Source organism: Labrus mixtus, chromosome 8, assembly GCF_963584025.1.
Source record: "Labrus mixtus chromosome 8, fLabMix1.1, whole genome shotgun sequence".
Lineage (NCBI taxonomy): Eukaryota > Metazoa > Chordata > Actinopteri > Labriformes > Labridae > Labrus > Labrus mixtus.
In genome coordinates this window covers 19,065,400-19,092,884 of record NC_083619.1, presented here as the reverse complement: position 1 = coordinate 19,092,884, position 27,485 = coordinate 19,065,400, and the positions used below count along the sequence as shown (strand labels likewise).

General features: G+C 40.1%; 4 protein-coding genes across 5 annotated transcripts; 3 read left to right on the top strand and 1 right to left on the bottom strand.

The window, feature by feature from the left end:
- Positions 1-1,238: 1,238 nt before the first annotated feature.
- gjc2 (gap junction protein gamma 2) lies at positions 1,239-13,502 on the top strand. Of its 2 annotated transcripts, none has more exons than XM_061044925.1 (2): positions 1,239-1,351; positions 11,187-13,502. In XM_061044925.1, exon 2 carries the CDS (start codon positions 11,216-11,218, stop codon positions 12,470-12,472), a length of 1,257 nt encoding a protein of 418 aa, XP_060900908.1. In that variant the 5' UTR covers positions 1,239-1,351; positions 11,187-11,215; the 3' UTR covers positions 12,473-13,502. The 2 variants fall into 2 exon arrangements, with proteins under 2 accessions (XP_060900908.1, XP_060900907.1); XM_061044924.1 differs by lacking the exon at positions 1,239-1,351 and adding an exon at positions 7,500-8,210.
- Positions 13,503-14,060: 558 nt separating this feature from the next.
- Positions 14,061-16,966, top strand: iba57 (iron-sulfur cluster assembly factor IBA57). Its single transcript, XM_061044923.1, has 3 exons — positions 14,061-14,552; positions 15,785-16,134; positions 16,274-16,966. The coding sequence occupies exons 1-3, from the start codon at positions 14,194-14,196 to the stop codon at positions 16,663-16,665; spliced, it is 1,101 nt and encodes a 366-aa protein (XP_060900906.1). The 5' UTR covers positions 14,061-14,193; the 3' UTR covers positions 16,666-16,966.
- A 119-nt stretch (positions 16,967-17,085) lies between these two features.
- Positions 17,086-19,842, bottom strand: jmjd4 (jumonji domain containing 4). The gene is made up of 6 exons (XM_061044920.1): positions 19,150-19,842; positions 18,879-19,044; positions 18,251-18,376; positions 17,868-18,135; positions 17,626-17,772; positions 17,086-17,505 (listed from the first exon to the last, which is right to left on the bottom strand). The coding sequence occupies exons 1-6, from the start codon at positions 19,412-19,414 to the stop codon at positions 17,170-17,172; spliced, it is 1,308 nt and encodes a 435-aa protein (XP_060900903.1). The 5' UTR covers positions 19,415-19,842; the 3' UTR covers positions 17,086-17,169.
- Positions 19,843-20,207: 365 nt separating this feature from the next.
- snap47 (synaptosome associated protein 47) lies at positions 20,208-26,926 on the top strand. The gene is made up of 4 exons (XM_061044921.1): positions 20,208-20,742; positions 20,896-21,404; positions 21,725-21,849; positions 24,574-26,926. The coding sequence occupies exons 1-4, from the start codon at positions 20,246-20,248 to the stop codon at positions 24,718-24,720; spliced, it is 1,278 nt and encodes a 425-aa protein (XP_060900904.1). The 5' UTR covers positions 20,208-20,245; the 3' UTR covers positions 24,721-26,926.
- The last annotated feature ends 559 nt before the right edge of the window (positions 26,927-27,485 follow it).

The following is a 27,485-nucleotide window of genomic DNA, read 5'->3' as shown; positions in this document are numbered from 1 at the left end:
TTTTCCTTTATTTAGTCTCCTCCAAACTAACTCTAGTCAGGCTTGAGAACTGTGATACATACCTGAGTTCTTTGTCCCACACACATGGCTGAGGCCCAACAACAGGAAACACTAAAGACTAAACTATGAAACATTGGGACAAAAACACACAAGGGAAACAAGCAACACTAGGATAAACAGGATAAATGAAAACATGGAAACCTAAATACTGAAATACAAAACTAAATAAGACCAAATCATGACAATAGCAGCTATTTAAAGCACTTGAAAATAAGTTTTGAAGACTAAACAGCCCTTTTTGAAGGACAAATACTTTATGAAATGATGTGAAACATGATTATTGTTTTTTTCCATATTCTAAAATGGTCCTATTTAATAGGAGTAAGATTATTCAAAACAATATTTATTGGTTAGAATCTACAAGTGTGTTATTTATTCTTTAAAAACTAAATAGATACATTGGCAAAAATAATTGTAACTTCTTTTTCTTTTTTTAACAAAAGACATTGGTTATGGGTGGAGTAGTTTTATAAAAATGATCATTTTGGATTAGCAATGAAGACCTGTATTAGCCTTGTTAAATTGTATTAAACACTTTGTATCTAGTAGCCTACAGGGCAGAGAACAAGAGGTCAAAACAGTGCAAAAGGAAGTTCTGGTCATCGAGTGTTTGCCCTACCATGATACATCAGGAAAAAGGAGTTGTCACGCCACATTTCCATCAGTTATCAAGAATAACAAACAACCCTCTGTATCCAGCTGAGGAAAAGCCTTACACGTGTTTCTTGGCCTTGAAAATAACCTTTAAAAATAACAAAAAGAAAAAAAATCTTAAGCAAATCATGCATCAGAGTAAAGGTTTAGATTTATCATCTGACTCAACATCCAAAAGGCAATGGAGGCTGACTAAATCTTTAAGGAAAATTAGAATGAATGTGGGTTGCTGGGGATAACTTAGCAGTATTCTACCATTGTATGTGCATTCAAGGAGCACTATTAAACTATCAACTATAGCCTAAAAAGGAAACACAAGGTTTTGGAGTTCTGGATTTACGTCACTGTTAACTTCTGGGTGAATGAATGGGGTAGTAGTAGGAGTCATCTTGAATGAAATAATCAGTGGACATGGTAAAGCAGGCAGACGGGCTGGGAAACAATGGGGCCTTTGGCAGGATGCTGGTCTCCTGAGCATCTGCCTGTACTTGGTGGTGAGGGGTTTTGAAGAAAAATGACCCATTGTCTCTCCCATCCCGCTTTTTAGCCTGAACAGTGAAACGATGCCCCTGGATGCTCGCCCAGGATCACCTACCATAAAGCATAGAATACGATCCTTCTTTATCCACATGGACAGGTAGGTGCAGCCTTATATTGTTCTTTTTTTGTCTCTTTTTTTAACCACTGTGAATGCTATCCTATGCAGCTGTTGGCTACTCCGTATAAACAAGGGCTCAAATTTTTTTACCGGCATCTGAATATGTAGAACCTCACAGGGAAGTCAATGGTAGAAAATAAAAAGGGTTGCTTGTTTACTATTTGATCTCATATAATCTTTTTTGTAACATTTAAGAGAAGGTAGTAAAAAAAATAAAACTAAACTACAAGCTGAGAGGTTAAGTTTTTAATGCAACTCACCATTGCAACACATTGTGTTTCCTTTTAAACATTCAGAATTTAACCCTGATTACATGTGCACCATGAATCTGTCTGTTGTGCCTCTGTAATTACATTGAATGTACTTATTTAATGGCTGGACAAGATGTAAAACACCTGAACAAATCTGAACCATTCACTTAAAGAAGATTATCTTAAGCTATTGATGCACCACAAAGCCTTTTAATCTGTTTGAATAAACGGTCTTCCTTCCCTGACTTCAAGGGCACAATGCCAACATTAACAGTGATTAAACTGGCAAACTGTTAATGTAGACCTACAGGTGCTTGCTGTTCTTTTAGTACTGAACTATAACATATCTGTTAATGTAGGTCTACATTAACAGATATTCTTTTATTTGTTGGAGTTCAGTACACAATCCGCAGCTGTACATTAACATTTTTAAAACGGAGCCAGGAGAAGCTTCAGTTTTGATGCATGTACGGGCAGTAGACCTTATCGCTCCCCCTCCCTCTATCTCTCTCTCTGTAGCTCTGAAGCTGATGTGATTCTGCTCTCTTTTGATGCCTCAACACTCCGTAGGAGTCGAGAGGGATTAGAGGCCTTAGTAGTCCTACAGTGTGGCTGCCAGCAGTCAATAATAAATAATATTCTTTTTATGAATTAATTTGCCCCTTGCATGAAATGTATGTTGAAATAGGCCTACAGTGTATTTTAACGTCTACCATAATGGTGGTACTTGGAGAGCCAAATATTCGGAGGTGGTACGCGGTCTAAAAAGTTTGAAAACCATTGGTCTACGTCATAAGTTCCAGGATCAGGCTGCGGTCATTGCCCCCAGAAACAGGACTGTTAGTCTTTGACTTAGTCAGTCTAAACAGGTCATTTACCCCAGTTAGTTTCGGTGAAAGTCACAGACTTTCAACACATTTGTGAAAATGGATGAGGAGTCATTGACAGTTAAAAACTTTACTGCCACCTAGTGGATAAAGCATCCATTGACGAATGGACACAGACATGCACCACACTTCTGAAGGCAAAGCAAACATACATGAAACGGTTAATTTGTATCTTTTGGCTGGTGCATTGTTTTCAATTTACTGAAGACATTATTACAAATCACTTATGGACCTCAAAGGTTTATTAAGGAACTGTTACTTCTAGTCACTGTCTTTTGCTCAACAAATTGTCTCAGTAACTCCCAGGTTTTATAGTTTATCCTGTAATGTCACATGTGTTAAGTGGTACACTTTACAGTATATGCGAATGTGCAGTTTTGATCAGAGCTTTAGTTGCATAAGCAGAGAGATGGTTATATTGCTGTTATCAGTGAGGGACCTGCAGCGTTGCTACCAGTGTATGGAGTTCACTCAGTTGGAGGAGGGCAACAGCACAAAGGCGTCTGGAAGGAAGGAGCTTCAGTAAACATATCTCTGCTAGTCCAAATGACCCTGACTAGGTCTGCTGCTCCTTTGGGCCTGCCCAAGATAAGCCCATGACATAGCCAGTTAAGACAAGATAATGTCAAAGATTAAGGGCTCCCAGCTGTGTAAGCAAAGAGCTCTTATTTTGTTCATTTGGAGGGGTGGTTTGCGTTTGCCGCCCTTTCAGTGAGAGTGTAGAAATAATTGCAGGGAATAAGACAATATAATATTATGCCCATTTCCATAATTAACTTAATTTAACTTAATACATTATAATTTATTAGATACAGTTTTTAATTATCCTATTTTCATTTATTAAAAGGAAGCAAAACACGTTCAAGGTTCAAGGTTTTCCTTGTAAAGGTCCAATTTAATGATGTTTTTTTTAATCAAAATCAGCCTGTCCAGACTATCACTTACAGGTTTTATTTTTTTTTATAAATTAATTTATTTCAAAGTAAAATAAAATCAACAGCAAAGGACATTTACTAGGCTTTAAATACATGTTCCTCATTTTGAAAATACAAATTCTCTCATAACTGTCAGCATGTCTGTTTTATTTTTATGGAGCCGTCCAAAAGCTGATGAGCTTATTGGAGGGAATTTTCCACATACTGATATCTTACCAGCAAGGTTAACAGTCCCTTCAATTGTAATGTCAAGGATACAGTGATACAGTCAGTTCTGGAAATTGCAGGTAATGTTAGCACTTACAAATGCCAATCAGGATGTGGCCTCATGCATCTTATCATGTAGACTACAGTCATCATGAACAAAGGCCACTTTAAACTGCTGAACAAAACCACACATTTCCCATATTTACAACCTTCTGTGAATGATATATTTGGCTCACTATGTGTGTGTGGGTGTATTATAACATAGTTGTATTTTTACAACTTGTGAGGCAACAATGATATAAAACATTATGGCTTCACACTCATGAACATAAATTGACTTAAATTGGACCTTGACGTTTAGCATTTTGGTTGTCTGATAGCACAGGTACAGTACGTTGTTATCTAAATTATGAGTTCATTGTACTTCCGGAATCTTTGCATCTTTTTAGGGCCATAGAAAGGAAACTCCCTGTGGGACAGTGCATGACCCAATTACAATCCAATATAAACTTATTTTAAAGAAAGAAAAAAAAATGCTCTATACCCTTATTTGCTGCCTCATTTGCAATTTTATGAGGATGATGAAAAAGAAGGCTTTATACATTATATTAAATATCTTAGGAAATAATTAAACATTTGACTCTTGTTTTTTTTTTTAAGTTTATTTTTTCCGCGCTCTCAATCAACATTAAGAATATCTCTGTTTGTTTATTTGTACAGAAGTGTCAAGGTGTGGCTAAATTTTGAGTGACTGACAGATATATTTGAACCATCTTTCACCGTTTTTTGTGAGTGTGATATTTTAACAGTGCAATGCACGGCCAAAACAAGTTCCTTAGCTTGTATGTGGGAGATGCAGCGCCCTGGCTGAGGGAAGTTGTTGGCATGGACCTCAAGGCTTTTCATCTCAGTGGCTTCAGTGGAGTCCAGCCTTAGTAAAACTGGCACGGGACGCATTCTGCCCAGGGGTGGGATAGGCTCAGCTGAGAAACTGGGAGAAAACATGAGCAAATGAGATGGGACTGCCACCACTCTCAGGCTGCCTATGGGATAGCCTCTCACAGCCTGGTGAAAGCAGCTTAATGAAAGCAGAAGAAGAGATGGGGGGAAAAAGAAAGGAGGAGTCCATGCATAGCGTTGCATGCTTTTGCTCTGTTGTCTTGTGTCACTCTTTTCTCTTGGGGTGGGGAGGTGGTGGTTGGGGTGGGGAGGTGGTGGTTGGGGTGGGAGTGGAGGGGGGGGGGGGGGGACTTGTAAGTCACATGGTAGGAGCTTGATCTGTTACATAAACGCAGACCTCCACAGCCCCAAGTCTGCTCGCATCAACTTTGTTCAGTAAATACATAAGGGTAAAACTCTTGTAATGACATTGGTGGCGGCCAAGGAGAGTTGTTGAGATGTTCACTCCTCCGTGTTGCATCACTTGTACACTCGGCTACGCTTCAAACCCTCACAGCTCCCAGTGACCTCATAGAGGTGAAACTGTCTGGGAATTTAAACAAAATACTGATCCTCAATTATTTTTGGCATCAACAATACAACATTTTACAAAATTAAATTAATCTATGAAATAGGAACAGTATCAACTTAAAATATTTTTTTAAATGTATTTAGTCAAAGTCACTTCAGTCTGTCGTCATGTTTGTCAGCTGTCATGTTGTATTTTTTCACAGCTGTTTCCATCTCACAGATGTGACCATGGAGGGAAAAAAATATGTATCTTTTTTACATTTAACATTAAATATAACTTTGACCTAATGAATATTAAACACTCCCATTTGGCTGTCACATGATGCCAGTCCTTGTGACAACAGCAATGTCAAACAATGTCTCACAGGGGAATGCTGTTATATTTTCCTGGCTCTCGGCAGTCCAATCAATATTTATCAACTCGAAACACAGTTTCCCAAAGCTAGAGTAGCCTGACATGTCCGAGGACACAGAAATGTTTTCCAAACTAGAAAGTCATTGACTCAATGCATTTGTGATTTTTTTTCTCCAGTTTGGCTATTCAGACATTTTCAAACACTTTCAAAGACTAATTTAACTCTTTGGTAAAAGATGTATTTGTCAAAACTATAATATTTACAAGTACCAATTAAATGCAGCTCTATTATTGAAGATTAATTAAAACGAATAACACAGTGTCAGAAGATCTAGAAAACTAAACTAATTAAGAGTTATGTTTAAACTGTAAAATCTATAAAGATAGATGATTAGAATTGAAAAATAGAACTTGTTTATTTTACATTTATCATCACATAATCTTGTTAGATTCATACTGAAGGCAGAGCAGTATATAAAGTACTGCACAGTTCATGTTAAAGACCTGCATATCATGACTCATTTCAGCAAAGTAGAGTACATAAAATCTCCATTAGTGTTTATTGTAAATCCCAGTATCTTTCACCAACTGTCCAGGAACATAAACTCTAAATGATTTCGACTTGAACGTTCACTTATTGACGCTTTGCTCGGGACCATCTGTGTCTTTTGGAGGATGTAAAAAATTTGGATGGAAAGGAACGCAGTAGAACTAAAAAAACACGTGCGTATCCGTCCCTTAGGGTTAGCACATGTCCAAACCCCAAATGCTCTAGTCATTCCAGCAGCATCCCCCGTCTCCTTCTCCTCAGTGCTGCACCAAGGGTGCTCGATACGCCACATCTCCTCTGTCAGATGGAGAGGGGAGCCTCGGAGGCGAGGCCTGCAGAGGACAGATCCTGCAGGGCCCAGATGGCTAGCTCTCTGAGCTTTCTTCAGAACACAAACTAATCAGACTAAATAAGCTCTAAATGACTTCTCATGTGCTTGTACAATCTCCTTCTTGACATGTCTTCCTGTAGTTCTCTTTGCTCTCTTTACACCTCAGACTGTCTCATATTCTCACAATTTATGAAGAGGCAGGAAATTAACTAATTCTCATCATTATTTACAGAACTGATCTGATTGATGGTGACCTTACCGATGTTGATGAACGTTATTCTTGGCTTTATAGCTACAGGTCATAACTACGGGTTATTGAGGACGCTGTTAAACTAATAAGTAATAAAAAATAATATGGTCACTGTGACATTGAGCAGACAGGTTTCATTAATGCTAGCCAGACACTAACCCGTTTATCTGTCCTCTATTAAAAGTAAATGAGTTAAGATCACTTCCTAAACCTGACTGCAAGATTTGGCACACAGGAGGAGGAAATGTAAAAATTCCTTTCCGATTCTAATCCTGCATGAATCACCTCCTCATCTGTATTTTGTCGTGCCTTGTTTCTTCAAAACAAAAAAGCAATTGAAAGTAGTTTATGTGCAGGAAAGTAACTTGCTGTCATGTCGAAAAATCCATCACGTGCCTCTAAGTCACAACGTGTGCTACTGCGCTCCGTAGGCCTGTAGCATAAACATGAAGTCGGAAAAAGAGGTGTAACGGTAGAGCGGAGTGGGACTTATCCACTGCTATGTTATCTGGCCATCTGCCTGGATGGAGGATCTAAATATTATGACACTTGATATGACGGAGCATACCTGCTGGTTAGATTCTGGCGGATCTGCACTGAGGCAAGGTGGCTAATGTCTCTGTGACATTTCTGTCCTCAGACTCCTTGTATTTGTCTCCCTGAAGTTGTTTTTTTCATAACTGTCACACATTGTAAACTGTTATACAATTGACAGACAATATAGACCTTGCTAATCTGCGTTCACTGTGTGTGTGTGTGTGTGTGTGTGTGTGTGTGTGTGTGTGTGTGTGTGTGTGTGTGTGTGTGTGTGTGTGTGTGTGCTAGAGAGAAAGGGACATTTTGCATTTTTACAAATTGTGTTTTCAGTGTAATACAACTCAGAATGAGCTTCTTCTGATGTAGGGGGTTGGGGGGCATGAAGCCTTTAATCAGTAAGTGCTGAGAGTCATATAGATGGATGGAGATATGGAGGTGTAGAGAGAGAGAGAGAGAGAGAGAAGAGAGAGAGAGAGAGAGTCAGAGAGATGTAGAGAGAGTCAGAGATGGATGGAGATATGGAGATGTAGAAAGAGAGAAAGTGAGAGAAGAGAGCGAGAGAAAGAGAAAGACCCTCATCATCTGTGTTACAAATGTTGCACGAGTGTTGGGGGGAGGTCGGCTGTGTTGCGATTAACACGCTCCCTCAGCCCCGGTGTTCGTTTCAGTCTGCACTGAGATATCCTCAAGTCTGAACCCTGGGATGAGGGTCACTCGCCAGAGGATTTTTTTCTTCCTCTCTGTTTTTTTTTATACTTTCTTCACGGGCAGAAGGCTGGTGTAATAGAAACCAGACACAAGTCAGAATGTAAGGCATTCACAGCAGTGAGACCTCACTTTTTTCACAGAGTTGAAGGAATACAGGATTAAAAGAAAGTCTAGATCAAAGCAGCACCAAAATTTTTCCTCGTCTTTTTTTCCCTTACCAATCTGGAAGTTGTAATAAGAAGAGGAAGGCTGGACATGAGGATGAAATATGTGTTCAAAGGATCACATCGTGGAGGGGATATCTAGAGAGGGCAGAGGAGACATTCAGGATGGGAAATGCATGTGCAACTATTCCAGGTGGGTTGTTTTGTCGGTTGTCTCTGACTTTTTGACGCTGTAGAGTAATTTTAGATGCATATTTTTAAATAGTAAAACTGTGGACCGTTCATGATGTCCCATGTCTTCTTTAATCATGTTTAGAGATAATGCAACACAGTTGCAATAATCCTTTAAATATAAATTAATACTCTGCTGTACAGGAAAAGTAATTGAAACAGTGTCAATATGTCATTGTTTTTTAATTTAAATGTGATGCATGCTTACTAAGATTGTTATGCCTGTATTTGCATCAATGATTAAATAGCTGGTTTTCATTAGGTCGGAAAATGTGTCATAGCGATACAGCATTTTCTAAACTACCCCGTATTCCTGCACCAGGATGGTGACAGTAATCTGTTCATGTCCTGGTTTATTTTTATTAATTATATGAAATGAAAAATAGTAAATTGTTCGGAGTAATTCGTTCTGTATGACACCTTTGTAGAAAGAGACGCAGAAATCAAAACATGACCTTGAATAATATTTGAAGTGGAAATATGTTTGTTTTAAAAAGTCTTGTTTCTTAAATATTTCTTATCTTAATGTGAGTTGTCTTTATCATCAGTACAGTTCAATCTTTTGTCAACTTAAGTGGTAAATTCTACTCAAGTTTACAATCTTGTTTGAGGAGAAACCAGCTGTAACAACCACTGTAGGGGCAATTTAAGACAGACAGGGTAGCAAATACTCAACATAACAAGCAGTAGAATACTTGCAGAGTTGTTTGCTCAGGTTCTCTTCAGGTACACTGGAATGACATAATGAAAGGTTTATGTATAACGCTGATGCCATGAAAACAGATTCATTCAAACTTTAGTGTAAATTCTCAGTAAAGCCTCTTCATGTCATGCCATCCTGAGGCCCACATGAGCTACCCACCATATAGGTGCCATCTGTCTCCATGTGGCGGCCCCCCTCCCCATCCCCACTCAGGCTGGATCTGGAGGGGAGGCCTCGTGGCAGAGCAACAAGCCTCTCCTGTTCACTCAGATGGCAGGGGAGACGGCACATCCCACGCCAGGGAACACAGTGCCGCAGTCATGAGATCAACATGTACTCTGCAGCTCTGAAAGAGGAGGACAGAAGCTTTGCGCTGTCTCCTCCTCGTAGCTTCATTGACCTCACAGTCTACAGTGACTGTGACAGTGTGAGGCGTCATGTCATCTGTTGTATAGTGTGTGTGTGTGTGTGTGTGTGTGTGTGTGTGTGCGCGTTTGTGTGACCCTTGGCATGATGTGTTGAAAATACGGAGTACAGTATGTTTCTGATGTGGCACTTTGAGTGGAGCAGAGTCTTTTTTTTATACATTCAGAGCTCTGTCAGCTTCAGTTTGTGTTCTCAGTCTGTCACGCTCGTGTAGTGTTTGCCGTGTTCCTGGGTCAAAGCAACAATCAAAGTGATTGTTGTTGCTGGTGGGGTTTTGTGTAGTTGACGGAGTGTTTATTTGTCATCCCATTTGCTGCGTTTCCCCTTCGACTCCCAATCTGTTCAAATGGGATAGTAGAATTACTGCATGTAATGTGATTATAGAGAGTGATCACCTCACTTACTGAATTTATCAAACCTAGCCATTGTCTTATATTTGACCGTGTAATCTATTGAAAATGGATGTCCCCTCCTTATCAAACAGTTCGACTGTACAACAGACTGTTTTACACTGAAGGACAGTATTCTCTCTCACAAAGCTGCGTGGACTCAGAGTGACTTCATGGATTGAAAAATTAAGCCAAGACTTACAGAAGAACAGTGATTTTTCTGGTTACCTAATAAAAAGGCAAGAAACACTTTTAGTTATAGGCTCAACAGATTACAGTTGAAATGGGGTTAAGATTGGGCAATTAAATAGGTGATGACTGAAAATTAATTGGAAGATAAAATGAATACAATTTAAAGCTCCTGTGAGGAACTTCTCGGTCTATTTATCATTTTGTCGCCCTCTGTGGACAAAGCAATACATCATTCATCTTCGCTTATAAAGGTGGTTTCACATTAGAGACCCGGGTCCGGATCCGAGTACACTTGACCCCAAAGTCTGGATCATTTGATCAGAGTGAACACAAACATTGTCGGCTTGAAGAGGTGGTTACGGGCGAGATTCAGGTGTTCTCGAGTATGGTCTGAGGGAGATGTGAACGCAACCGTGCTCAAAACAAGAAAGTGGACCGCTATATGACGTAATACTAAAAGGCTCCTGACGCTTCAGAAACCGTCGTATCCGCACAGCATGGGCCCATTTTCTCCTCTGAGCTGCATGATAGATTTGGAAGTAGGAAGAGGGTCACTGTTGGCGTCAGTTAGCAGGATGGACTTCTTGGTGCATTTGCAAACCAACTATGTGCATACTGCCCCCTGCTGTATCGGACTGTGTACATACCCAAGTGTACTCAGGTGTGGAACGGTGTTACTAATGTGAATGCAGACCAATTGAGGAGAGGGGAGGGGGAGCAATCTGGCCCTGGCACGGTGCAAAATAATTGTGCTAATGTCAAAACTCCCTTATTTTCTTTTTTAGGTCATAAAAGAAGCACCAGTGTTTATTTCTGAATGTTTCATAACCAGTTGAAAAATCCTCATAGTAAGTTATTTTTTTGGCAATGCCATAAAACTACATTGCTCCATCTTCACTAATGTGTTTGTTTACAGTAATTATTGGTCTTTATGATAGTTGTTTGAATATCTTTGGGTTTTTGGAGTGGCAGTCTAACCAAACAAGACATTTGAAAATGTCAGTTTGAGCTCTGGACATACTGTTGATGTACTTCAACAAACAGATATTTAAATGTGTTTATGTTGAGTTGAAGCCTTCGACTGTATTTGCTTTGGTTTAAAAACTTCTGCAAGCTAATACTTCCAACAATTCCTAGTAAGAAATGTAATTAAACAAAATGTTTTATCAGCAAATCATACCATTTATTTAATAATAGATCTCAATGAATTTCTTTATTCTCTTTCCAGATTCTAGTTGAAAAGCTTACCAGAGCAACATGAGCTGGAGCTTTCTCACTCGTCTCCTGGAAGAAATCCACCATCACTCCACCTTTGTGGGGAAGGTGTGGCTGACCGTGCTCATCATCTTCCGCATCGTGCTCACAGCAGTCGGAGGAGAGTCGATCTACTCGGACGAGCAGACCAAATTTATCTGCAACACCAAGCAGCCGGGCTGTGACAATGTCTGCTACGATGCCTTTGCCCCTCTCTCACACGTCCGCTTTTGGGTCTTCCAGATCATCATGATCTCCACTCCCTCCATCATGTACCTGGGTTACGCAATCCACAAGATCGCCCGAACATCAGAGGAGGACCGCAGGAAGCACAACAGGCTCCGAAGAAAGCCTCCTCCTCACTCCAGGTGGAGAGAAAGCCACCATCTGGAGGACGTCTTAGAGGAGGATGAGGACGACGATGCTGAGCCTATGATCTACGAGGATACACTTGAGGTGCAAGAGGCCAAGCCTGAACCCGTGAGCAGCACAAGCAGAGACCCACCAAAGCACGATGGACGCCGAAGAATTATGCAAGAAGGACTGATGAGAATGTATGTTCTTCAGCTCATGTCACGAGCTATTTTTGAAATTGCTTTCCTGGCAGGACAGTATCTCCTCTACGGCTTTCGAGTTAGCCCTTCATATGTATGCAACAGGATCCCCTGTCCTCACAGAGTGGACTGTTTTATCTCCAGGCCAACAGAGAAAACAATCTTCCTCCTTATCATGTATGTGGTAAGCTGTCTTTGTCTAGTTCTAAATGTGTGTGAGATGCTTCACCTGGGAATAGGCACCTTTCGGGACACCCTTCGTATGAAGAGGATTCGGGGCCGACGGACGTCCTACGGCTGCCCGTTCACTCGCAACATCCAAGGCTCCCCTCCAGGGTACAACCTTGTGATGAAGACCGACAAACCTAGCAGGATCCCTAACAGCCTCATCACACACGAGCAGAATGTGGCCAATGTGGCCCAGGAGCAGCAGTGCATCAGTCCAGATGAGAACATCCCTTCTGATTTGGCCAGCCTTCACCGGCACCTCCGGGTGGCCCAGGAACAGCTTGATATGGCCTTTCAAACTTATCAAACCAAAAACAACCAACAAACCTCCAGAGCAAGTAGTCCTACTTCTGGGGGCACAATGGCAGAGCAAAATCGAGTCAATACAGTTCAGGAGAAGCAGGGAGCAAGGCCGAAGTCGGCCACAGAGAAGGCTGCAACTATTGTGAAAAATGGAAAGACCTCTGTCTGGATATAGAGGTGCATCTCATTTAGTAAATTAACAGTAAAAACATTTAGGACTTTGAGACTGCACTGAAACACAGCTGGAGGATCTGTGTGTGAGATGCAATTTAAGACAATAACAACTGAGAATTTCAATCACACTTAATGAAGAATTACGGTTCAGTTTTGGGGAATAAAAAAGAAAAATACTTCAAGGAAATATCCAATCTAGTATCATGAATCTTCTTTGTTACTGTTGTGTGTAATCCTATACTTAACATAGTTTTTGGACACATAATCACCTAGTAAAACATCTCTAATTCCAGCTAAAATGTCCAAGTATAAACAGACTGCTTGGAGCTATTTATCTGAACTACCCTTGACTGCCACTGAACTGGATTAACATGAAGACATTTAACTTCTGTAAGTGTGTGATTGTACCTTCAATCCAAATTAGAAAAAGTGGTGGAAAGCACAAAATGCACAATGAGTCATTTCTTGAGAATGATGATTGTTGTTGGAGGGATGCATGGGAATTTTGAGAGGTTTTTTTGGGATGCAGTATGGATGAGTGTTGCTGGAAGCAGATTTAAAGTGAAATATTTTGATAAAGATATTGAAAAAGGGCTGTGTTATGTAGGCTCTTGTGGTTAACATCTGCTCACTTTGTTGGTCTTGGGCCATAGCCTGTAAAGCCTTCATCTACTCTATATTTCCTAAACCTTGCAGTGTCATATTCAAGAGGGGGCGAGGTAAGTGGATAGCAGATATTTTTAACATAAAAAAAACAGATTTTCTGCAATCTGAAGCAGACGATGCATGCTTTACAACTGGGAACATAGTATACACATAGGTTACAATAGAAAACCCCACCCTTAGCTACTCAACTTCATTTACCTTACGTTTAGGCATGTTTTCCGTCATTGAAGCAGTATGTTTCTAGAATTGGTTTCAGAGTAATATTTAATCCAGCCTTCAGTGTTCTGATACTTCAAAGTGCCTCAAACTTTTAAAGACTGTTCAAGTATTTTATTCAAGAGGAAATAAACCTATTTGAAACCTGATTTCTTGCCTCTCTGTTTTTTTTCACATATGAACACATTTATCATTTCAAACTTCAGAATGTAGAGGCTGTTGTTTTTTTAGGTATGGAAGGCTCTTTTTAAAATGATAATGAAGATATATTATGCATATCTTGTCATAATAGTATCCTGAGAAGATATGCTAATGTAAGAAAATACTATAGCCCATATATTTAAAAAAAAAAAAAAAAACGTGTTTTTGATGTGGCGATAACAAGTCTTATAAAAGGATACTTTTTCACGTGACAGTAATATAAACTCACACACTTGTTGCTCTTCATGGTAAAATGACATGCATAGCTTGGCCTTAGCCTGATTGTATTTTCTACAGTGAGGGCCAAAATGCATTTACTACTACAACTACTAGAATAGTTGTACATTTCAAACATATTTAGTAACTAACATATTAATAATATTTATAGGTGAAACAGGTAATTTAAGGAAAATTTAAAAAAAAAAAAAAAACTTACCATCACCACAAACTAGCATCTGAAGCAAAACAGCGTCACACCGTCACACGTGTGTTTGAAATATTTTCGAGCAATGCATTGTGGGATGGCAAAATGGAGGCGCCTATGGTCGTGTGCAGTATTATGTAGTCGTCCACTGTGATGAATAGTAGATCAAACCACTTAATTTAGACACCAGCTACACTCTAACATTAACATACAACATGGGGCCTTTGTTTTTCTGCAGAGGAGCGTTCACGTCCGCCAATCGTCTCGGAAAATACGGCGGTCGGTATTTGTGCGTAACGTTGAACGTCTCCGGTGCTTCAGCTCCGTCAGGAATACAAGTGAAGAGGTACAGCAGCCAGGGGACGAATAACGGAGGAGTTGCACCGGGACAGTTTGTGTGCTACCACCTTTGTCACCGGACCTTACTGAAAATCCAGGGACAAGACACCAGCTCGTTTCTTCAGGGGATTATAACCAATGACATGGCGCTGCTGGAGGACCCTGCACACAAAGTCATGTACTCACATATGCTAAATGTGCAAGGAAGGACACTATATGACATCATGTTGTACAGGTATAGTACGCGTCATAATGCCGTTTAAACACTTGTTTTTTTAAGTAAACACGAGGGTGCGGCTCCTTATCTTGTGACGCAGTTGTTGCCTCATAGATTACAGCAAGTGTGAGACCTCAAACTAAACACTGGTCTTCACTTTAGATTTTATACGTTTTAAGATCTAACAGTGTTGCTTTATTATTTGTATCCCCTTGAAGGGTTACTCTCAGTTGCAAACCATAACCAAAAAATAATCCCTCATAACACTTTCACAAAATAGGCCCTTATTTTTTATAGGAAGTGGTGTTGCTGAACATACTCCTAAGGTGTGTCCTTTAAAAAAATGTCTCTATTGAACATATTTTCAGCAGTAAATCAATTCAATGTTGGACTGTACTAAATACAATTTAGTTTAACCTTTTTTCACTTTTCTAACCTGGTGTATCATTTAAAGTTTGCTGACAAAGTGACCATATTTATATGAAAGTGATCACAGTCTGAGTTATAACCAGTATTATAATGGTACATTTTTGAGTGAATATCTGCAATATGACAACAAAAGCTTGTGTAATGCACATAGACTGTAGGAAGCCTCTATTTTTTTTTTTAAAAAGATGAGGAAAAAAAACACTAAATTAACCAGTGGAATTTCATGTTTCTGAAGATGCTAAATGATAGTTTTTAGGTTTTATTTTGATTTAGTTTGTTTATATATACTGTCAAATTAGTAGTTTTTTATTGTCCTTGACGATCAAATAACAAGATATCCTTAATTAAATCATTTGATAGATGCAGCAGTCTGTTTACAGTTTGTTATGATTAAGAAGCATAACGTCGAATATAAAAAGCCCCTTCACAAATATTGTTCATGGTGAATTTATGAGCAGCCTGTGTTTGGTACAAATTTACTCAAAACCTTTTTTGTTGCAACTGTTAAGGCAGGAGAATGTATACCTTTATCTTTTGTACACATATGGACATTAGTCATGCCATATAGCTCCATTAAAGCTGCACGACCACCCTGAAGATATACAATATCATTTCACATATTGCAGTGCTGTGTGTCCAAATGCATGTCTTCTGGGGATCATCAAAACTATTTTTAGAAGAAAATAAAACTAATTGAGGGAGACAGTCAGACGGCAAAATATGTTCACCTTAAAAAATAACACCAAGAAGAAAAGTGATTTTATATTTTGTTTTTATACTCATGAAAAAAAGACATCAAAACTTGCTGTATTTCCTTTCAGTCTAAAAGAAGCTGAAGCAGGACAGGGGGTTTTCCTGGAGTGCGACTGCACAGTTAAAGACTCAATCTTGAGACATTTGAAGGTGTACAAGATTCGCAGAAAGATCAACATAAACCCATGTCCCGACCTCTCTGTATGGGCTGTACTTCCAAAGCACAAGAGCACGGGTGAAGAGGCCAGTGCACCGGAGCTGTCCTCCCCAGAAAAAGCTTTGGTGTGGGAGACTGATCCTCGAACTCAGATGATGGGCTGGAGACTGGTGGTGGACAGTAAGGTCGACCCCTCGGAGGTAATTTCATCATGTCAGAAAGGTGACACAGAGGAGTATCACAAACATCGTTATGCGCTAGGTAAGAGATATCAAGTCATTGCACACATACAGTTTGTATTTGAAAAAAGTGGTGGGTTGAGGACAAAGGATTTTCACGCACGTGTGCTGACATTGTTTTACAAGTTTTGTTTATTTTCTCTGCTGTCGTTGTTGTCTAGGACTTCCTGAGGGGGTGAAGGACCTACCCCCTGGGACGGCACTACCACTAGAGTCGAATCTAGTCTTCATGCAGGGTATCAGCTTTAGCAAAGGCTGCTACATTGGCCAGGAGCTCACAGCCAGGACTCATCACACTGGGGTGATTCGCAAACGCCTGATGCCAGCACGCTTGTCAGCGCCAGTGTCAGACCTCGAGGACGGCGCTTCCCTGCAAACACAGTCCGGCAAGCCAGCTGGGAAGTACCGAGCAGGGGTTGGAGAGCTGGGTCTGAGCCTAATCCGCATGGCACATGCCAAAGAGGTATTGACGCTTAAATCTTCTGACGACACCAAAGTGACACTCGAGGTGGCTGTGCCAGACTGGTGGCCTAAAGACGTGAAAGTCAACTGAAGACAAGGATGTTTTACAGTTCCCTCAAATGTGATGTACATCAAATCTGACAGACGTCTCTTGAAAAGAACCCTGAAGTACAGTATGTTACACTGTCATTGCTTAACAGCTGTGTGGCACTGACCCAGAAATGGGTGTTTTTTTTTGTTTGTTTTTTTGCAATAAAACTTACTTTGAGTGATTTTACCCAAATTATTGAGATTATTTAAAACACAAATATGATACTAAAAATATGTTTTTCAGCACTACAGAATTATGTTTATGGTATTGGTTGTTGAATAAATATTTAAAAAACAAAACACACTCCATCCACTTGTGTATCTTTTATTCACCTTTTTATCTTTCAGTGCAAAAAAAAAAATGTAAACATTCACAAGCAACACATTGTATTCTACTCCAAACCGAAGGTGAGGCAACATCTCTTTTTCACAACATACAAATTGGCACTTGTCATTCAAGCTAATTCCAGACGATAAGCACATTGACGAGACACCACTGAACATCTTATTCCTGATAAAGGAGATGCTGCCCCCTGGTGGATTGTATGGTGTCACGAATTTGCTGTAACATGGTTTCTGGCTGCAAAGTCAAAGTAGAATGATCCAGCCGCTTAAAGTCGTCATTGCAGAGTAGGCATTCAATAATATGAGCCACTCTTTGTAGGTCAAAGGCAGCATGGTAAGGTCCAAGTACGGTGAGGGTCTCTGACAGATGTCGTGGGCATTCGGAGGAATCCCCAGAGGAGCAAGCATTCAGGAAAGCCATTCTGTTGTTGGCAATGATCTTTAAAAACGAGGCAAATTCTCCATAGTTGATACCAGAGCAAGCTTTCATGATGACCTGAAAAGTAAAGTATAACATTAACTTCACTTATTGCATTGCAAACATTCCCAGTAACAGAATGTTATTTTTTTGTTTTTTTTAGAGTGTGCAGGTTGATAAGTCCTTTCCCTACAGTACCTGGCAGTGCTGGTGCCACGAGTCCATCGTGTTTCTCCATTCATTAATCTCTTTTTGAACAGACGACAGCTCATTCTGAAGAAACTGCCACATGATGTCGATGTTGCAGCCGTTCAACCAGTTATGATTTATGGAGATGGTGTCCTCCTGCAAGATAAACATATAGAACAGAGAATTCCTGTCAAAATACGATAACAAGCCACAATGTTTATAAGTGTAATTTTGTTTCTTTTAGAGTTTACCAGATTATAAACTTGATGGTGCCAGCCACTGGGCACAAAAATGATTTCCCCCGCCTCTTGAATAATTTCAAGAGGTTGACAGGCTTCCTCGGAGTGTGGAAAAAGGCCTTTATCTCGCAGTTCAGCAGATGTAACATCATAGGGGAGGTTCCCATGAGTGTCCCGTAAAAACTCCTCCTGACCGGGGGGATACAGGAGCCATTTTTTCCTGCCACATATGTTTGCAGACCAACTGTAGGAGCGGAACACGTCGGCGTGGAACGGAGTCCTGGTGACGAGAAAATGCATCGACTGGCATAAAACATCACAAACTAGTTTTTCACTACACGTCTGGTATGTGTTCTCATACATTTGCAAACAAAACAGATTTTTTTTTCCCCCACCATGAGCCTTTGGGTCCCATGTAGACAAAGCGATAGTCGTCCACCTCAAGTGTATCCCAGTATTCATTAAGCCAGTCAGAAGAAAAGAAGACCGGTGTGGTGTAAACATTATGTTCTGGAAAGTCCCTGTAGAACAAGAGAACAGAAATGACCATTAGTCAGTAGTGTGGGTATATAATAATAATAATAATTTATACTTTATTGATCCCGCGTTTTTTACACTCTGTCTAGTGAACATGCTACACAAACATGACAAACAGGATCCTATGGACATGCACTAATGGAGAGGTGAGGGGGCTGCCCACAGTGGGGCGGTTAGGTGCCTTGCTCAAGGGCACCTCTCCAGCTACCAGGCAAATTTCCGTGCCGGGACTTGAACCGACCCTCCAATTCCCAACCCAAGTCCCTACAGACTGAGGTACTGTACATTGTTACAATACACTCTGGCAGACGCTTTTATCCAAAGCGACGTACATCATCATTCAGTGTCCTGCCCAAGGACACGTCGGACATGTTGCTCAGCTGGGTATCGAACCCTCAACCTTTCGGTCCAGAGGCGAAGACTCTACCAACTGAGCCACAGCCGTCCCATTGTGCAGTAAAAATGTAATACAATCAAAATTGATACCTTGACATGTGCCAGTCTTTAAGATAAAGACATCCCTTAGGTGACGAGTGGCCGTTCTGGATGTATTCCCTCCAGTATTGTATAAATTCTTTGAAAGGCATCACTTGTTTTGGGTTGGCGTTGTACTCCTTTGCGTTACAGTTTGCGACAGGAACAGGAGTCTCCTCTGTCATGAATAACAAACAAAAAGTTATCTACAATTCGGCACATCAATGGCAGCACTTGCATGTTGATGCATTGAAGCTGGTAACATGGTCACATGGTTATTTACCAAACTGTTGTAGCAGCTTCTGGAAATTAGGCTTCCCCTCCTCAGACACCCACTGTTTTCTACACTTCCAGTCGTCTGTAAACCTCCTTGAAAACATGCACGGGTGGTTCGGAAGCAAGTATTTCTTGAAAAACTTGGAGTAGCTCAACTCCTTGTCGATGTAATCTAAAAAATGAGGAGACCAAAACTGGTCATAAGACTGTCTTGTTATTTTTGCCAGACTGCAGCAGTTGCGATAAGCCTCCCTGTCCATGATGGTAAACATTCAATACCTCGGCTAGCCTGTTAGCAACGCTTAGCTGTCACCGTTTAGACGGCAAGAAACGTGATAATAAGACTTACAGTTCGACTGGGTAAACATTACACAGCACATGTCGCTTCACATTTACAGTAAACATGTGCTAGATAGAGCTGGAAAACTAGCATTGTGCTAAAAAACGTAAGGTTATTTTTTGCTAACTTGACAACAGGTCGCTGCAAATGACTCCATCCCGAGGTGTAAATAACGAGAGTATTCATTTAATGTTACCACAACCTGTTATTTATAAGATTTTACGTGTTAAATTCTTGCAATGCATGCCATCTTATCTGTTTAGGTAACCGCCGGCTAATGATAACAATTGATCTCAAAGCCCTTGTCGTGTCAGATTTCTCTCCCTGCAGGATTTTCCAGCCGAACAGTAAATACCGCCGTGCTTTTACATGACGTCACTTCCGTAATAAACATCAGCGCTACCTTCCTGGGACGAGTATGGGGTAACGTTACGCTGATGTCCTAGAAGGCAATGTTGTCGGTTATTGTTTAGGGAAATGTTTTGTTCGAATAAGTGTTGATAGGTGACATTTTGTGAGGCACTCGTAATGCGGGCTGTTAGGTAAGAAGGTCGCTCCTCGCCTCAGAGAAGCTAATCTGCTGCCTGCATCCCATATAAGGCTTTTGAACAGTATGTTACTATAAGGATACTCTCACATTATTGTCTTTGTTGTGTAATAATAGACTCAAAAAGTAACAAGTGTGTGTTATTGTATGGTAAACATGTAATAAAGAAGCTCTTTTTGCCCTTCTTCCAGGTAAGAAAGTGAATGTCCTTCCAAGATGAGCCGGATCACACCCATCCACAGCTGGTCTGGCTCCTATTACATCAACAGTGAAAAGCGATGGGAAAGTGGCACCCTGTCCCTCACCAGGACCATGCTGTACTTTTACGCACCCCATAGTAAGGAGAGTCTAGCCAATTTCCGCCTTTCTAGAATCATGGATATCAAGATGGAGTCGTCTAGTTTCATCTTCAGCACCCTCACCGTGCTTGAAGAGGGCAACGTGAAACACTGGTTTGGCTCCCTGAAGCCCAACAGGGTGGTGGTTTATAATGTGTTGGAACATTTCTGGAGAGAACACCTTTTGTCCCCCAGCTCAGAACCCCGGGGGGCGGAGTGTAAACCCTCTAAAGGCAAAGAGCTGATCAGCCTGGTGGCAGGGGCTCAAAGAAGACTGGAGGACACTGGCAGAGTCCTCAGCCACCAAGGAGACCAGTTTGACAATATGATGCAGGGACTAGAGAAGATTGACTCAGATCTGGGAGTGGCTGATAAGTAACTATCTAAATATTTAATTTCACAAAGATATAATGCCCTTACTCGTATGCAGCAATAAGCTACATGAAAAAACAGGTTTATACTGAAATATGTCAGTTCATACGCTGATGTTTCTGATGTGTCCTTTCTGTATTTTGTGCTGTGTTGCAGACTTTTGTCAGAGCTTGAGTCTCCCTCCTGGTGGCCTTTTGGTAAACTCCCCTGGAAGGCTCAGCAGGAAGCAAAGGCTGAGGATGCTGCAAGAGCTGCTGCTACAGTTGCTGCTGCAGCGGGCAGAGAATCCGGTAGAAATAAGGTGATCACAAGCATCCCAGCTGTAGTGACCAAAGGCGGGGACTCAGACTTAAAACCCGGATGCCTGTTGGTGCTGGTGTCCTCGCTGGAGGTACGAGACACAAACTGCCAGCTTCTTCACCGCTTCGAACGAAATGAAGTCGACGAAATCAGGGTGCACAGTCCGTATGAGATCACTGTCAGACAGCGGTTTATTGGGAAGCCAGATATATGCTACAGGTTCCTGTCAGCCAAGATGCCAGAGGCGCTGTCAGTTTTAGAGATGCAGTACAAAAAGAAGCTGGAGCTTACTAGTCAGTTCACTGCATTTAAGGCAACTCCAGTCTCGTCTCCGTCTGACGCAGAGGGAAAGAACTGGAACGAAGGTAAGGCACAGAAAATATTAAAATGGCTCCAGTATGTTACTGTTTTCATGTTTAGTATAAAATCGACCACTAAGTGGCAGTACAGGTCTATTTTTTTCCACAGCTGTACACTTATAGCTGTGTAGCCAAATGTAAAAACGTTTTACCCACATGGCTTTTGGACACGGCCATTGGTGTCTCTCCCTTACAGAAATGTGTTTTGATGAGTCACTCTACCCTGATTGCCTCAGTTGCTGTACTCTGAGTTTACTGTCTGGGTTCCTCATAAACAACATATGTACTCTGCACTTTTTCACCACCTCCTCCACCCATGGACTCAGGTTTGCTGCCAAGGTGCCAAGAGACCGAGCTCCCACTGGAGGTCCCAGCAGGAGATCTCTCCCAGTTGCAGGTGCAAGTCCTCCAGCCATCTGTCAGTCGGACTGAGGCCCAGGAGCTCAAACAGGTGAGACCTGTGTGAAAATATGACATGCACTACTGTGGCATTTATATTTCTGTACACATAGTAAATAACTCCATGATTTCAGTTACCCATGTTTTGATAGGCCCATTCAAACCCATAATACACCATAATGATTTACATTTTTTTCACTGTATGTTTAAAATGTTATTTAGTGAGACCACAAACCAAAGTCCATCCTGATTTTAAGAGAGGGAAAGAAATCTATTCAGTCATTTGGTCAGACTTTACAACGTCTTTCCATTCAGAAGCATACAACATAAGAAATGTTTCAGACATGGTCTGCGGTGGCAAAACCTACATAGTGACGCACATCCAGAAGAATGGTTCGGACCGTTTTTTTTTTTTATTCCAGGTAGCTTCAAAAAAGTATTTTTTTATGTAAATGGTTACATATAGTAATTATCTTTTTGTATCATTGTGTTTATGCACACACCCCAGCAATGATGGTGAGCTACCATACAGATCACTAGGAACACATACTCTATGTCTTACCCAAGAGGTGAAGTCCTAACAATCTATCCTGTGATCAGTGGTTAACCCACTCTACCTCCTGAGCCACAGCAACCTTGGTACAGTACATTAATGTAACCAGAACCAACTGACCATTTGTTTAGTTACAGCACATTTAAATACACATCACATGTGGTTTCAGACTAACAAATGAATCAAATTCACAAGTCAGGCTTTAATAGCTGGTGCCAAACAGGCTATGTGAGAGTTAACAAGATGTAGGGGTAAGAAAAGATCATGCAAATAATTGGCTGCAGAAGTAAAACATTATGCAATCACTTCAAATGCCAATTGGAAATACAGCCTTAAAATGTGTGGGTTTCCAATTCATACAATTAGTTGGGGAAATAACATATTCTTTGAACGTATTTCTTACATATAGCTTTTTAAAGGGGCCCTAAATGTGCATGGTCCTCTCTGGTTGACAAAATATTCAGAGATAATAACTTGTTTTTTTCAAGTCAGTACCACTACTTCCAGGGCTTTTTATAACAATAATAATAATAAAATAGCTTAAATTAACATGTGTAGCGTTTCAAGGGACACAAGGACGTTTACGTCAGAACACACAAAGACAACACAATTAAAAAAGTCCTTAAGCTATGTCCATATCAGAGATAAGCTTATATCTGCCAATACATTGGCCGAGCCAGTCTTATTATTGTTATTTGACAATGAGCAATAAGAACTTTGATATTGGAGTTATGAAGGCATCACAAGAGAATTGTCTCCAGGTTACAGAGATGTTTAATGAAAACTTGGAGAATTTATTTGATATACCAAGGAAATTAGAGGACAGCATGATGCAGTGTTTTCCATTGTAGTTTAGTGACTTAAAAATCTTGATTAAATATTTGTTGCATTGCGTAACTTGGGAAAAGCATGGTTAACACTTAACAGCTAATATAAAGCAGCACTCTGGTCGGCTATTGTTTGAATAAATCACATATTGTCTACAGCTGTTCAGACTTCAAAGACTGACCATTTGGACTTAATGCTACGCTTCTGTACACACCCTGCTTTTACTGTAATTCATGTCAAGATTAAAATCTACAGCTGGGCGACTTGTACAGAGGGTCACTCAGTTAAATGTCAGGTTGTAAGCACTTCAGCAAATATTCCCCCTCGTGCAAGCATTTTTAAAGAAGAAGCTGCCGTGAATAGAAGGACACAGACTCACTCGTGAAAATAAGGATCTTTGTTTTGTTATGTTTGTATTTTTTATTTAATCTTGGCCCTGTCATGCTCAAGACATTAGTTATTTAAGTCATGTATTTTTCTGTTAGTTCTAGCCTAAATGTTTAATTTTGGGGGGTTTTGTACATGACTTAAGTCCTCTAACCATTGTATAAGCAGCAGCTAAAAATATTCATGTTATGTGTTTTTCTATGACACATCAAACCTCCTGTGAATGTAAACTGTACGGTGTGATTCCATCATGTTCTCCTGCCTGAAATTGTAAAAAAGTCAGACCTGAGTGAGGCAACACAGTGGTTCCACGGTGTGTACTGACATACTATCTGTTTTTCAAACTGCTGTCTGGAACTGTTTCTGTGCTTGGTGACATAATGTCAGTGGGTGTGTGAGTGTGTAGCATAACATAATATTAGTTTAGAAAGCATGGTGGTATGGGTTTGGAGGAGGGTTTATTAGGTTTTGCTTGGCACATCACTGTATATTTAAGTTGTTCCATCACAGCTAGCATACACAGCTCCCCAAATCCACTGCGAGCAGAAAACAAATAGTATTTTTATGATATCAAAGATCCCAGGAGATAAGCAAAGACGTCTGTCTGAGTATCTTCTCATGTTCCAGAGACTGCACAATATTAAACATAACAATGAATGCCATGTGATTAGCTGTTATTGCATCATGGCTGGTTTTACATTTTCAGGTTTGTTCTCCTCTACAGACATAAAGCAGCAGGCTCTCTGGATTAAATGAACATTTCACTCTAACCCTATCTTCTTTCCCTTTTCACTAACACACTCACTTATACCTCACTGACCCCATCTTTGCACCTCTGCACATATGGTCCACACATTCCACCCTGCAACAGCTCACCATTTTTTTTCTCTAGGTTTCAAGTTTTTTAATCTTCTTTTATTCGTGTCTTGCTTCTTAGTTTTCCACTCTCATCGGAGGCTGATGTGTTATTCCCTAAACAAAATAGTGCGTGTGTGTGTGTGATTGCAGATGCTGATGCAGCTGAAGAATCTTGCCCTGGAGGCAGAGACGGAACTGGAACGGCACGATGAGGTTCTGGACGTGCTGACGAGCTCCACAGACCGGGCCACCATGCATATCGAGAAGCACACCTGCCGCATGAAGAGGCTGCTGTAGTTCTGGCAGACAAGCAGACACACTATGGCACATTCTGAGTGTATGAGGTCAACCAGTGGGAAAAGATAAATATGCTCTAAATGATTCAAAGGAACGTTTTCAGTTGCACTTGATGTTTTAATCATATACTGTATAAAACATGGAACTGGTCTCAATGACATTCTGCATTTGAAGCCCAAAATCCCTGTCCTCATGTTGGAAATGCTTGCTTACATATTCCCCCTTACTTTGGATCAATAGCAGTAGGGAAAGAGTTGAAGCTGAGGCGGGCCTTAAGTCTGCATACAGCTACATGCGCCCATCTGTCAGTCAACCCAGCCTGTCCTGAATTATGTACATTTATAAAAAACCTTTAGCTCAAATATTAACAAAATGGATGAGTTACAAAAACTTGACCCCCCACCCCCTGTTCAATTCTTACTAATCAATAAATTAGATATTCAGACCCAAACTGTTCTTTTACCAGGCTGTAAACATGTTAAATGATGTTGAAAAAAATAATTTTAACATGGGACCTAAAGTGGATTCCTTGGTTTTTGCAGCCTGCGTTTTTTTTTGTACACTGGCATTGGCTTCATTCTTCAACACGGGAGGTTATTATGACATACTCACATGGGTTAGAGTTGCAGGGATTTCTGGGAAGTGCATCAATGTTTGCTGAAAATGCTCACCACAAACACTGACATTTGGACATCATTGAAAATGACTATAGAAACAGTGTTCTGACATCTTGTATCTCATCTATGGGATCATGCATTAACATGATATTTTAGAAAAACATAAGTGAACCGCATTTTTTCAAATTCAAAATAGTCAGTTTTATAATTTCACTATCTTATGTAAAAAAAAAAACAATGTTGGGTAAGTAAATGAGCCGCCTTGATGAAGGGTAGCATCTGTGCTCAGCCCTCTAAATATACATCTTGCTAGTTATGAGCATTACATACGGTTCAGATGCCATTGGCTCCACAGCTTTCATCTCAAAACACACAACAATTTTCTTACTATTTGGAGTTGCCATTTGACAAAAAATTACGCTTGGTCGTCAACTTTTGGTTAAGATTCTGTGCAGAAGACATTTCAGTTTTACAGTTATTGCATTAGCACCTAATTACTTCGGAGGAGAAATAAATCCCACAGCTCTGTTGAAGTCTGGTGGAGAGGGCTTTGATTCGGTTCATCTTAAACCTCATCAGCTATGTCGGTCAGTTGTTGTTGGATGTTTATTGCCCTCTTTTGATTGATTGATTGATTGATTGTGGCGCTTGGTACACAGCCATCATTTAAAGACCCATCCTACAAAGGACCCAGTCTGAATATAATCTCAACATCTACACTGGAACTAGCTAATATAACTACCACAGTGTAACATAACCTTCTGTTTTAAAGATAATTTGAAGTTTTGAAGGCCTCATCTGTTTTTTTAATACAAGTATATTTAAAAATATGACAAAACAAATTATTTATTCTGTCAGCACAAATGTAAAGTCAACTGCATGTTGTTCCCATAGATGTTGTTTATAAGATAAATGGGAAATAATTCAATAATTTGCAAAGTGAAAGACTGACGGACTAAAAGTTTAACAGTGTTAGAGAGTCGTCTCAGCGTTTTTTATGATTCTGATAAGAATGCTTTCCCTTTTATAACCTTTTTTTTGTCCCAGTGAATTTTCTTTCTCAGTTCCAATGTGTCACTAATACTGTCTGCACACAGTTTCTCTGTAGCCCATGTTGCATGTCCCATATTACTGCTTTGTATCGCATCAAGTGAAAATGTTTCATCGATGTCAACATATAGCAAAAGACTGTAAATGTGCAAGGATGTGCAAGTTCTGGCACTCAGAAATATAAAGTAAGACACTCTTCTCGTACTCAATAAGAGTAAGCTTAAGATGATCATGAAAACATGTCCCTGATGAGGCTGTTTATGTCTTCCTTATGATGGATACTATTTGAAATCTGTATTATCTGTCTATGACCGACACATTTTATTTTAGTTCAGTGATTTTTATGGTCTGTTCTCAATGTAAACTTGCAATTAGCTACATACTGTATGTGAACTTGAAATATCTTTACCATATTTTTAAATAATCATTAATTGCTATAAAGATGCATCCATAAATGATCTCTCAATATAGAAGAAACAAATCTGTCAAAGCGTTTCATTTGAAATAAAGTCTGGAATCAAAATCATTATCATGAATAAGATCCGTTTGATTGTTCATAATGCTTTTTTGGCTTTTTGCTGTTTTTTTTTACTTCAAAGTTCCAGCCATGGTGAGAAAACGCAAGTTAATATCTGTCACTAGCTTATTGTTTTAATCAGGATTTCTAGCATTGGCTATGTACCGTATCTCTGATGAACCAATTTGACCTTGCTATCCAAAGGAAGAGAGTTAGCATTCAGCTAGTGAGAAACGCTGAGCTTTTAGTAGCTAAAGAACCTCCAAATGTATCAGGTCAGGTGCTGAGCAAAACAGAGAACAAAGGAGTACATAATTTAATTTGAACTTCAATAGGCTATTAAAAATGAATGATAAGAAACTACTGATAATGAGCATATTTTCTCATATTATGAGGAGATTTCCTGTTTGTAACATACTTCCGTATCATGCTCAGGAATTGGGGAAACAACTATTAAAACCTCTCTTCAGTTTTTGTTTGAATGTGAAGGTTTAGTTTCTCACTCTGCTGCTACTATGAAGAAAATGCTATGCTTCCAGCTCTGTGATTGGTTATCCTCCTATGAAATTAGTGCCATGTCC

Bases quoted from the DNA above. Each gene is read 5' to 3' on its own strand.
- iba57 (XM_061044923.1), top strand. From the start codon at position 14,194: ATGGGGCCTTTGTTTTTCTGCAGAGGAGCGTTCACGTCCGCCAATCGT. The intron at 14,553-15,784 runs GTATAGTACGCG...ATTTCCTTTCAG, and splicing joins TATGACATCATGTTGTACAG to TCTAAAAGAAGCTGAAGCAG. The intron at 16,135-16,273 runs GTAAGAGATATC...GTTGTTGTCTAG, and splicing joins CAAACATCGTTATGCGCTAG to GACTTCCTGAGGGGGTGAAG.
- jmjd4 (XM_061044920.1), bottom strand. From the start codon at position 19,414: ATGTTTACCATCATGGACAGGGAGGCTTATCGCAACTGCTGCAGTCTG. The intron at 17,773-17,867 runs GTAAACTCTAAA...TTTATCTTGCAG, and splicing joins ACCATCAAGTTTATAATCTG to GAGGACACCATCTCCATAAA. The intron at 17,506-17,625 runs GTACTGTAGGGA...TTTACTTTTCAG, and splicing joins CGTGGCACCAGCACTGCCAG to GTCATCATGAAAGCTTGCTC.
- snap47 (XM_061044921.1), top strand. From the start codon at position 20,246: ATGAGCCGGATCACACCCATCCACAGCTGGTCTGGCTCCTATTACATC. The intron at 20,743-20,895 runs GTAACTATCTAA...GCTGTGTTGCAG, and splicing joins GATCTGGGAGTGGCTGATAA to ACTTTTGTCAGAGCTTGAGT. The intron at 21,850-24,573 runs GTGAGACCTGTG...GTGTGATTGCAG, and splicing joins AGGCCCAGGAGCTCAAACAG to ATGCTGATGCAGCTGAAGAA.
- gjc2 (XM_061044925.1), top strand. From the start codon at position 11,216: ATGAGCTGGAGCTTTCTCACTCGTCTCCTGGAAGAAATCCACCATCAC.